This window comes from Gekko japonicus, unplaced genomic scaffold, assembly GCF_001447785.1.
Source record: "Gekko japonicus isolate JY-2015 unplaced genomic scaffold, Gekko_japonicus_V1.1 scaffold1041, whole genome shotgun sequence".
NCBI classification, from domain to species: domain Eukaryota; kingdom Metazoa; phylum Chordata; class Lepidosauria; order Squamata; family Gekkonidae; genus Gekko; species Gekko japonicus.
In genome coordinates this window covers 47,762-59,311 of record NW_015167570.1, presented here as the reverse complement: position 1 = coordinate 59,311, position 11,550 = coordinate 47,762, and the positions used below count along the sequence as shown (strand labels likewise).

General features: G+C 43.6%; 1 protein-coding gene across 1 annotated transcript in view; it reads left to right on the top strand.

Annotated features, from left to right (window-relative positions):
• AK7 (adenylate kinase 7) overlaps nt 1–11,550 on the top strand; it is a 56,342-nt gene that overhangs the window by 19,469 nt on the left and 25,323 nt on the right. Inside the window, exons 8-11 of the mRNA XM_015413851.1 lie at nt 1,773–1,863; nt 4,613–4,690; nt 9,156–9,305; nt 10,204–10,332. Coding sequence (XP_015269337.1) covers nt 1,773–1,863; nt 4,613–4,690; nt 9,156–9,305; nt 10,204–10,332 — 448 coding nt within the window. The remainder of the gene's footprint in view (nt 1–1,772; nt 1,864–4,612; nt 4,691–9,155; nt 9,306–10,203; nt 10,333–11,550) is intronic.

Below are 11,550 nucleotides of genomic sequence, written 5' to 3'. Positions count from 1 at the left end.
ACTTAGAGTCCGGATCCTCGTCTGATTCTGTCGCTGCTCTTTCTTCTTCGCTTTCATTGGTGCTGTCTTCTTTCTCGGGTTCTTTCTGCCCTGGTGGACGACTGTGTAGATGCAAAAATTCTTGTGCCTTTTCAACAGAGTCAATTTTTTCTTTCTTATCCATGAATTTGAAGATTGTGCCTTCGGGTGTCATCCATCTGTAGGGAATGCTTTTCTTTTGTAGGAATAGTACTAGGTCTCTATATTTCCTCCTCCTCCTTCTTATTTCAAATGGTATGTCCTTTAACACTCTTATTTCTTTGTCTTTGATTTTCAAGGCAGATCCACTTGTCGCTTTGAGAATTTGGTCTCTCACTTGTCTTCTCGAGAATCCACTTGTCGCTTTGAGAATTTGGTCTCTCACTTGTCTTCTCGAGAATCTCACAATCACTTCCCCCGGCAGATTATTTTTTCTTATAAATTCTGGATAAGATCTATAGATCATATCTATTTCGCTTTGTAATGTATCCACTTTTATATTTGCCAAAGTGCCTAATGCATCACACATAATCTGTTTCAGATTCTCAGTCTTGTCTTCAGGAACACCTTGAAACCTTAAGACATAGCTTGCTCTCTCCATTTGTAGCTGTAACAATTGAGACTCTTCCATCAAACTCTTTTTTTCGATCACCTGCAGTTCCCCCCCCCCCAATTTTTTGGTGTTGGCATCCACTTCTTTTACTTCTTTTTCAGTTTTGTCTGTTTTTTTGGCTATCTCAGCCAGTTGCAGTTGCTGTGCATCAAATTTGCCATGCAATGCTGTTATTTGTTCCAGCAGGGGTTGCAATGCTTCCGTTAGCATCTTTTGTAGCTCTGCAGTTGTGTCCTGTCTAGGTGCAGGACTCACTGGTCCAGCAGGTCCGACAGGAAGTTTTGGTTTAACTTGTTTTTCCTTCTCATCCTTCCTCATGGGCGCCATTTTTAGAGATTGTTTACTTTTTGTAATCTAAGGGCCAAACCCGAAATGTATCTGGGAGTTCTATGAATGCTTTCATTGAGGTAGTTATACTCTGCTTTTCAAAGTGGCTTACAACATTGTTATTCCCTCCTTCATTTTACCCTCACAACAACTCTGTGAGGTAGGTTAGGCTGAGCGGGAGGAGAGAGATAGAGAGAGAGAATGTGACTGTCCCAAGGTCACACAGCAAGTTTCCTTCATTTTATCTTCACTACAACTCTGTGAGGTAGGTTAGGCTGAGAAAGAGAGAGGGATGGCCCAAGGCCACTCAGCAAGCTTAGCTTCCATGGCAAAATGAGGATTTGACCTGAGTCTCCAGACTCCCAGCAATAAGCTCTTATTTTTTTCTTTAACTAGCAGGTGTGTGTGGGCCTGATTTGGATTGGATCCACAATGCCAGGGGAAAGTACTTAAGCCTCTCCTCTCAGTGCCATTTTTCTGGCTGGAAATGGCTCTGCAAAGCTGCTGTTTGCCCTGTTGGGACAAAAATACAGGTCCTCATCTTGGTAATGGGTAAATAGGACAAATAGTCCCAAGGGGCTGTTTCAGACTGTGAAAACAGCATGGGGAAGAGAAGGCTCTTCCCTTGTGCCACAGTCCAGTCCGAAAGCAGAGTCCTGGGTCTCTGTTGGGAGCTCTGCTCACTGGAACTCCCGATGCCATATCTGCTTTGGCTCTTTACAGTCATTCCGGCTGCTTAATCATCATACATAAATCATGCTGAAGACTCTGTGTCAGATGCCCTGTGTCATCTCTCTCGTTTGCCTCACTGCAGAGTGTTACAGAATATAGCGGACCACAGGCCAAGAGTTCATTACCTGGTTGCGGTGGATGAATCGATACAGACGCTGAGTGAAATCGTCAAGGTAATGGAGCTTGAGATTTAGATGGTCATGTCAAACCTTTGCACTTAAAGGTCAGGCTTCTTCAAATGAATTCAGGTGACAGATCTTGATGACTGTGACCCTAAACTACTTCGTTTTCTTTGTGGCCGGATTAGGCAATGCCCCCCCACCCCCTGTTTAATGTTGTTGTAGTAGCAGGCTATGCATGCCCACCCACAAGCCTAGAACAGATAAAAGGAAGTCCTTCCTCACCCAAAGAATAATTAACACATGGAATTCACTGCCATAGGAAGTGGTGGTGGCTACAAGCATAGACACCTTCAAGAGGGGATTGGATAAACATATGGAGCAGAGGTCCATCAATAACTATTAGCCACAAGGTATAGATGCAACACTATGTCTGGGGCAGTGATTCTCTGTGTTCTTGGTGCTTGGGGGACAACAGTGGGAGGACTTCTGGAGTTCTGGCCCTGCTGGTGGACCTCCTGATGGCTCCTGGGTTTCTCTCTCCACTTTCTAACAAAGTTTGTTCTCTTCTTAATAAATCGACCTTATTCTTTAAACAGCTTGTGCCCCGCTTGACTGCGTATCTATACTCTACCAACAGTTTTGGCCACTGTGTGACACAGAATGTTGGACTGGATGGGCCATTGGCCTGATCCAGCATGGCTTCTCTTATGTTCTAAGCCTGGCACAGTGTGCAGTAAATGTTAGAATGAGAGAAAACACCTTCAACTTTTTCAGCCTCTGGTATTCTAATTAAAAACAGGTGCTTGTGGTCTTACTTGTTTCTCTATTAATTGTCGCTATATGTCTTAGAATCTACATATGACTTAGAAGTGTTAGGTGTGTCCTGTTCTGATATTTGCTGCGTATCATGCAGGCTTGTAAGTGCAGGTGCATTACCTGCTACAAAAAGCCCGCCCCCCCCCCAAAAAAACCCCGCAAAATGTAATGGAGGGTTACTTGATCCCACCCACAGCTGACATCAGAGTTTTCCTGTCTGTGGTGCACTATGGCCTTCTCCACGCTGTGTGGACAGCACTGATGAGATGTCAGCAGGGGCCATAACTCAGGATTGTCCACGGAGTGAAATTATTGTGGTGAATGTACGGTCAGGTGAGAGCCAGTGAGCAACCCCTCAGAAGGGGGAGATGAAACAGGAGTCCAAAGACTTAAAGACTAATAATTTTTTCCAAATGAACTTTTGTGAGTCAGAGAAGTTCACTTCCTCAGACGCAGGGACTGTATGTCTGTAGCAGTGTTTTAGAGTTATAAGCTAATGGGTAAGTATAAATAACACCTAGAGACATATGCTTCATGCAGCTGAGGAGGTGAGGTCTGCCTCACAAAAGCTTATTCTGGAATAAATGTGATTCTGGCTACTGCTGGACTCTTGTTTGTGCAACCAACACAGAGTTCTTAGAGTTATAACAGTGGAGGAAGAAGAAGAAAAGTAGGTTTTTATACTCCACTTTTCTCCTCCTCAAGAAGTCTCAAAGCAGCTTATAATCACATTCTCTTCCCCTCCCCACAATAGGCACCCTGTGCGGTAAGTGGGGCTCAGAGAGTTCTGAGAGAACTGTGACTGGCCCAAGGTCACCCAGCAGGCCTCATGTAGAGGAGTGAGGAATGAAACCTGGTTCTCCAGATTAGTCTGCTGCTCAACCATTCTACCACATTGGCTCTCAGTTATTATAGGTGCAAAGAGATCCTCATATGGATTGTCCAAAAATTTTGCTAAACGGATGCTATATCTGAACTCCCTTTGGATGGGGTCCAGTCGCACTCTTCCAGTAAGGGAGAATATTCCTTCAGTGGAGGCAACATCCTTCCATTGAAAGAGGATCCATCACTTAGTGGAAATGAGTTGCTGAATCCAGCCATTTGTACTGGTTATACGGGGGGGGGGGGGGGCAGTGAAGGAGCTTTGCATTATCTGTTTTCATCATCTCAGTATAAACGCACCAGAGGAATACCATTTGAACAGATTCTAAAGAAATATATCTTATTGGTCTTCACAACCTATTGATTTATAGTTGAAAAGGATATTTTGGTCATTTGCTATGTGCTGCCACTGCAAGGTGATGGTGGAAATGGATTTTTCCTGCCTCTCCCTTCCCCCAGCAGTCACCAGTGAGCCTCAAAAAGATGATGCTAAGGATCAGCAGACCCATTTGGATGTAACACTGCCCAACATGAGCATCTGGCCCTAAGGAGGCGGAAGGGGGCAAAATTGCCCTCCAGTTTGTTCTGCCAGTGGCACTTCCATTGGCACTAGTGGTTCCATTAATGGAAGAATCAGAGGGGGAATGCCACTTGCTTTCTGTTCCTGAGTGCCTTTGCTCACGTTGTGGTTTCTTTTCATATACACGTGTCCTCCTTGAGGTCCCCTGGTGAGACCTTTTACTATTTTTGAGGCTTACAGCTGGCAACCTTGATGTAGCGGAAAGTGGAGAAGATCCACCTCTGCCCTTTCTGCTGGCACCGCATTGGATCCATCCCATTAGCTTCAAAGAAGGTGGCTCAGTGAATGTGAGAACTGCCAGTTTTCTCCAAAGGATTGTGTTGTAGTGTGGTAGAGAGAGTTCTGTACAAGCGTTAATTTTTTCCCCTTTAGTGTTCTGTGCCGTTTTTGTTGGCACCCATCAGCTCCATCTTTGTCTCTTATTTTTATGGCCTTCTGGCTTAAAACAATTAATAAGGCGTTCTCCCCTTCCTTCGATAATGCTGAATTTAAAACGCACCCCATGTTGTTGTCTTTTCACAGTGCATCAGCAGAAACCTTGGCCCAGGGAAAACGCAGAAGGTCCCAAAAGAAAATGCTTTCCTATGTAAAGATTTAACAGTATGTTGGTTTTTTTCTTTTAAAATATTTTCTGCTAGAGGAGGATAGCTGTGCTATTTAATAACAGCTCTGTGCTGAAAATTACTGGGTTGATTTCTGCAAGCAGATGGCAGGTATTGTAAAGAATCTTAGCTGCCTTCTTCCTTCAGCCTCCTATACTGCCCCTGAAAAACAAAGTTTGAGTCCAGTGGTACCTTTAAGACCGACAAAGTTTTATTCAAGGTATAAGCTTTTGTGTGCATGCACACTTCTTCAGCTACAATGAAATGGAAATTACTAATTTATACATATAGGTAGAGGGTGAGCAGCGGTTTTATTGCAAAGGAACTTCAGGAACAGACTAGATTGGAAATTGCTGAAGTTGCAAGTTATTGCAACACTCAGAACAATGGCATCCCCAGGACTTAACAGGGATATCGATTTCTTATTTCACTACATATGCTAACCTCATTCAGCCCTTACATCTGTATTCTCACCAATCCCCCAGAAGGGCTATATGCCCTCTTTGTTTTATTTCTTATTTGGAATAATAGATTAGAGTAGTAGATTGCAATGTAATGTAATGAATAGTAGAATGTAGTGTTCTTTGTTATGTATTTCTCTTGTCTGGGGACAGGGGAGATAACGCTACACAACCAATCGCCCCACTGCAAAGAAGAAGATGCTGCAAAGCTGCCTCCATGCTTGAGAGCTGAGGGTCTCAGTTAATTACCTTAAGCATTCCACAGTTAAGGATACATCTGTACATCAGTCTCCAATCTTGACATAGGGGTATGCGTTCGATATATACCAAGCCGAATAAATACTAAAAAAATACCCTATCTGTAATTTTTAAGGTATTTATCCAGCTGAATACAGGATAGACAATTTGATTTGGCCAATGTTATTCGGCTTTTGTTCTGGGTGTGACTAGAAGGCATTTAAAGAGACCACAGTCTCTTTAAATGCCTTCTGAGTTCACTCGCCAAGTCGTGCGGTCGCGGTGGCACAATTCGGCGAATGAACTGAATGCATTTAAAGTTTAAATGCCTTCTGAACTTGCTGAGTCATGCCGCCACATCGGGTATAATGTCCCTATAGGGTATAATGGAGCCAAATACTGCCACATAGGGTATAATGTCCCCATAGGGTATAATGGAGCCGAATAAATTTGGGTTTCCTGAATATTTACCTGATTATCAATACAATACTGATATTGGTATTTGGGAATATTCGGGCATACGGATATTTCTTGGGTCCAATAGATTCGAATTGGGGGGGATTTTTTTGCTTACCTCTACTTGACATATTTATTTCCTTCAGTATGTTTCCCCCCAGAATTAAACCCAAACAAATGGTAACCATATAAACTAAGACTGTTATTCCTGTTTGGTTCTTGAATCTGTTAAACATCTTCATTAAGCTGTATGCTAATTTACTTCTCACCCTCTACCTATATGTATAAACTGGTAATCTCCATTTCATTGTATCTGAAGAAGCGTGCATGCAAACGAAACTTATACCTTGACTAAAACTTTGTTGGTCTTAAAGATGCCACTGGACTCAAAAAATTTTCTGCTGCTTCAGACCAACATGGCTACCCACCTGAATCTGCCCCTGAAGAAGCCACTTCCAAAAGTTGAAGGGGTCCCTCATGAACTGTGGACAATGGCAAGAGAGACTGCACTAGAAGAAAAGAATCTGTGAATGAATGGTGCCATAGTGTTGCAAATGGGACTGTTGCCAGCCATTAGTTATTCCCACTGCAGCATCTTGACACCACATCCACGTGGTTCCTGCAGATCTCCCGCCCTTCAGGAGCAGTTTTCTGTGGGGCTGCAGGAGGCTGCAGGAGGAAGAGATGGCAGCTAAATTCCCTTCTGGAAGTTCCTTCTCGTTCATGCAAACCTGGGTCCATCCCATTGAAATGCCATAATTTCCACACGTGGTTTGCAGTGTGAAATCTCAGCTGGTTCAGAATGGACGTGGAAGGCACTGCAGCAGGATGGGCAGCATCCTACTTTAAGAAGCCTTCCTCCAGTTTAAGTGGCTCTTCCAGCAATGAACTTACTATCTCATTTGGAGAAAGCGATCATCGCAATGCAACCCTTTTCTGTCTGCGCCACTTCAGACTGTCCCACAGCTGTCGGCCAGAGGTTTCCAAAGGAGCTTCCAAAGTCAATCAGCAATCCAAGAATTCATCGGACAAACCGACAATAAAACAAACAGTACTTATCTTACAATATCTTTTAGAAGCAGCAATAAAATCCTGTACCAAATACAAGAGAGTGGCAAAACTAAACAATTGGGGCAGCAAAAGGAGTTGGGGGGGGGGAGAGAAATCATCTAAAAGGGGAAAAGGGAAAAAAAATCTCTTGATGCTGAAAGCTATGCAAGGTATTTATTTATAATTTGGATTTATATACTGCCCTTCTCAGAATTCACAGAGCTCAGGGCAGTTGACAACAAAGGTAGGTACCAAGTAAATGATGGTAGGGAAGGAATTCTGAAGCAGAGGCGTGAAGGTTGAAAAAAGACTCGATTTCTAGTGCCCTCTGAAGATAGGAACTCACAGAGCAAGGCGCCTGCAGAAGATCTTAACCAATGCTTGTACAAGAGTAAGCAGTTCTTGAAAAATCCAACTCCCAGGCGGTTCAGACCTTTCTTCTGTACTGATGTTAATCATTGCCTCTGAACAGTTCCTAAAAACACTGAAGATCAAGAGAGAAATTCAAGAAATGGGTCAGAACCATTTCCCACATTCCCTGGAGAAACCTGTTTTCATGCATGGATGTGGTTCACTTTCTTACCTGAGCGCTCTAGTGTGTATTCTGACAGCTCTTGGATCTCAAGATGTGATCTCTCATAAGCTGGAAGGGACACTTTCTCACTCTGGAGTCTGTAGCAGACTCATGAACACAATCCATGATGCTCCTACGCAAGTAGCCACTTCCTTCTGCTCAGAGGAGTGTTCTGAAAGTAGTATGTGAACCATCTCTCAGGTTTCCACACTCACGGAAGGGCTGTCAAACCATTGTCACCACAGTTATGGAAGAAAGACATGGTTTGATCCAGGGTTGCCAGCTCTTTTCTTTAAATACAGCTACTTCTGAGTAATGAAAAATATCCTAAGCTTCTCCTCTCCCCTCCTCTGGGCATGCTCCCAAGTTTTGTAAAAAGCAGAACGTGGACTAAGAAAAGCACCAGAATGAAGCCCATCAGTGATGCAGCATAGAGGGGAGGAAATCTATGAAATGAAAACAAAACCAAAAAATGCCTAGAGCAGATCTTTGTGCGATCTTTTTCTAAGTCTTATAGGGGATGCATGTGTTCGTCTGCAGCAGCTGGTGAGATTCCAGTAGGTACCTGGTGTGTGGATGCTTTGCATTTAATTTTTTATTGGTGATAACTGTCAAGCCGTTTTAGCACTCTGCACTGAAATGAATTTCAATGGGGATAAATGTGAAGTTCTGTATTTAGGTAGGAAAAGTCAAATGCATAATTATAGGATGGGGGAGACTTGTCTTGGTAGTAGTATGTGTGAAAAGGTTCTAAGGGTCTTAGTGGACCATACACTGAACATGAGTCAGCAGTGTGATGCCATAGCTAAAAAGGCAAGCGCCATTTTGGGCTGTATCAACAGTATAGTGTTCAGATCACGCAAAGTGATGGTATCGCTTTACTCTGTTATGGTTAGACCTCACCCAGAGTATTGTATTCAGTTTCGGGCACCACAATTTAAGAAGGATATAGACAAGCTGGAACATGTCCAGAGGAGGGCAACGAAGATGGTGAGGGGTCTGGAGACCAAGTCCTATGAGGAAAGATTGAAGGAGCTGGATATGTTTAGCCTGGAGAGGAGACGACTGAGAGGTGATATGATAACCATCTTCAAGTACTTGAAGGGCTGTCATACAGAGGATGGTAGGGAGTTGTTTTCTGTTGCCGCAGAAGATTGGACCAAAACCAACTAGTCGAAATTAAATCAGAAGAGTTTTTGGCTAAACATTAGAAAGAACTTCCTGACAGAGTGGTTCCTCGGGAGGTGGTGGGCTCTCCTTCTTTGGAGGTTTTTTAATAGGCTAGATGGCTGTCTGACAGCAATGCTGATTGTGTGAACTTAGGCAGAGAGGGAGGGCAGGAAGGGTTGCCTCAGTGCTTAGTTCTCGTGGCTCTTTTTTACACACTCAGGGAAATGCTGATCACCACGCTGGGGTCAGGAAGCAAATTTTCTCCAGGCCACTTTGGACAGGGATTTTTTGTTATCTTTTGGGCATGGAACAGGGATCACTGGGTGTGTGGAGGGGGAGGTATTTGTGAATTTCCTGCATTGTGCAGGGGGTTGGACTAGATGACACTTGAGGTACCTTCCAACTCTATGATTCTATGATTATTTTTTTTCATTCCTAGGGATCAGCATAATAATTGACCATTCAATATAAAACAGGGAACCCACTCTTAGTTTAATTCTTATTCTTTCTTTTAGCAACCACAGTTGGATGAACTACTTGTGAATCTGCGAATGGAAGCTGTGTTTTTGAAAGAGAATTTCAACATTAAGTGGGTCGCTCAGAATGGACTGGTGGAGAGTATTGATCAAGTTATTGTGGAGTACAAGCAAAGTCGAGGGTTACTGGTAAAAGCGGTCTATTTGTCATGCATTTTTGGTTTGAAAATTTTGCAGACAGGCATTGGGGTGGATCCAGCCATCATTTCCACTCATTCTTGCCCACTTCCCCCTCTATAGCAACCCACTTCACACGTGGCTTTTCTTCATGCATATCTCCATGTTCCCCTCCATGTTCCCCAAGCAGATGGCCCTGCCCTTTTTTCACCAGCAGAAGAGCTAGTTGGGTCCCACTCACAGTTTTTGAGAAAGATTCAGATCCAGTAGAGCCAGTTTGGTGTAGTGGTTAAGTGTGCGGACTCTAATCTGGGAGAACCGGGTTTGATTCCCCACTCCTCCACTTGCACCTGCTGATGTGACCTTGGGTGAGTCACAAGCTCTGGCACAGCTGTTCCTGAAAAAGAGCAGTTTGTGTCAGAGCTCTCTCAGCCCCACCCACCTCACAGGGTGTCTGTTGTGGGGAGGGGAAGGGAAAGGAGTTTGTAAGCTGCTCTGAGACTCCAAGTGAAGGGCGGGGTATAAATCCAATCTCCTCCTCCTCCTCCTCCTCCTCTTCTTCTTCTTCTTCAAGACCACCAAGGTTTCCAGGATGTAAGCTTCTGAGAATGAGCTTTGACTCATGAAAACATACACCAACATAGCTGTGAGGGACACAAGACATTACAATGGCTGTCCACCTGATCTACACTCATGTTTGTTTATGAAACTGAGATCTGTTTTCTGTTCAGTATTTACAAATTGATGGTCCAAAATAATGTGTAATATGCATTGTGCCTGATTGATCTAGCCATATCTTTTGCTGCTAGTCCTGGACACACACACTCACTCACTCACTCACTCACTCACTCACTCATTCACTGCTGCTACCAAAAGCCATTTTTAAAGAAATCATCCTTTTTCCCCCCAGCCAGTCAAAATTTGTGTACTTGGTCCTCCAGGAGTAGGGAAAACATCCGTTTCAGCAAAGCTGTGCAAACACTATAAGCTGCACCACATTATGATAAAAGACGTGATCACCAAAGCCATTGAAAATCTGGTAAGGAGGTCCATTGTCGTTGGCTGTTTCTTCATGTCTGGCATAGTTTAAGGAGCCGTTAGAAAAACTGTGAACAGGAAAAAAATGATTAGCAGTGTGTGCAATTTAAAATGAAGATGTTTCCAGCATGTTACATATCTCCAGATTGCGCATTTTTAATGTCAGATGTTTGAAAGAACCCCTTCCCTCAGCAAATGGCTATATCATATTCTGCTGTACTATTGGAGAAATATGCTGAAATATTTACAGATCTGTATATTTACAGATACCAACAAATATTAATTTAGATGAAAAGTAGTATGGTATATAGTGATCCAAGTTTTCAGATCAGTCGACATAAATTCAAGGCCACAAATCTACTCAAAGTCAAGGCGCTTCTAAGACTCATCTGGATCGTATCCCAAGTTTCCAAGTAAATCAATGGGGAAACTGTTCGGATTTGAGCATACAAGTGAGGTTCGCAAGATTTGTGCAGTCTCTCCAATGTGAAGGGGAAGTGGAGTGGGTTAAATCCAAAGAGACCCTTTTGCTGGCATAATTACACTGATGCCAGTGGAACAGAAGATCTGTGCTGATTACCACCCACCAATGCGCCCTCTAAGCTGTGGAGTCTTGTGAGCAAAAATTCTACTTTGTGAGCTACCGACATTAAAGTTGTGAGCAAGCGATTTGGCTACTGCATAACTTAGTTTGCTCTGGAGCCATCCTTCCTGAGCTAAGACAAAGATGTGCGAGCCAGAGGCTCAAAAACTGTGAGCTAGCTCACACTAGCTCAGCTTAGAGGGAACACTGCCACCCACCCAAGACTTGCACCCCCTATGCTGTTTGTGAAGATCTCCTGACCGCAGAACAGAATTGAAAGGGACACAATGGACTGCAGCTGGAGGAAGGAAAATGGCATTCTATGAACTTGCAGCATTTTGGATCCTTTGTCTTATGGGCAGAGAGCGCAGTCGACTGACAGCCGGTTCTGCTTTTGGGACGGAATCTGAATAAAGCTGAATGTCAGCCTGTCTATGAGAAGAATGGGATTTCACTTATGGCTAGGAGGGTTAGCTGGGATCCAAGAGTGTACATGGCTAACCAAATAATTTCCAGACTGCAGACATATAATGACTAGGGTCTATTATGTGCGTTGGGTTTGGCTCACTTTCACCATGCAGGTTTTCTTTTTTGTTCTGCATGGATCCCCCCCCCCCTTCAACACTCAATTCGCTT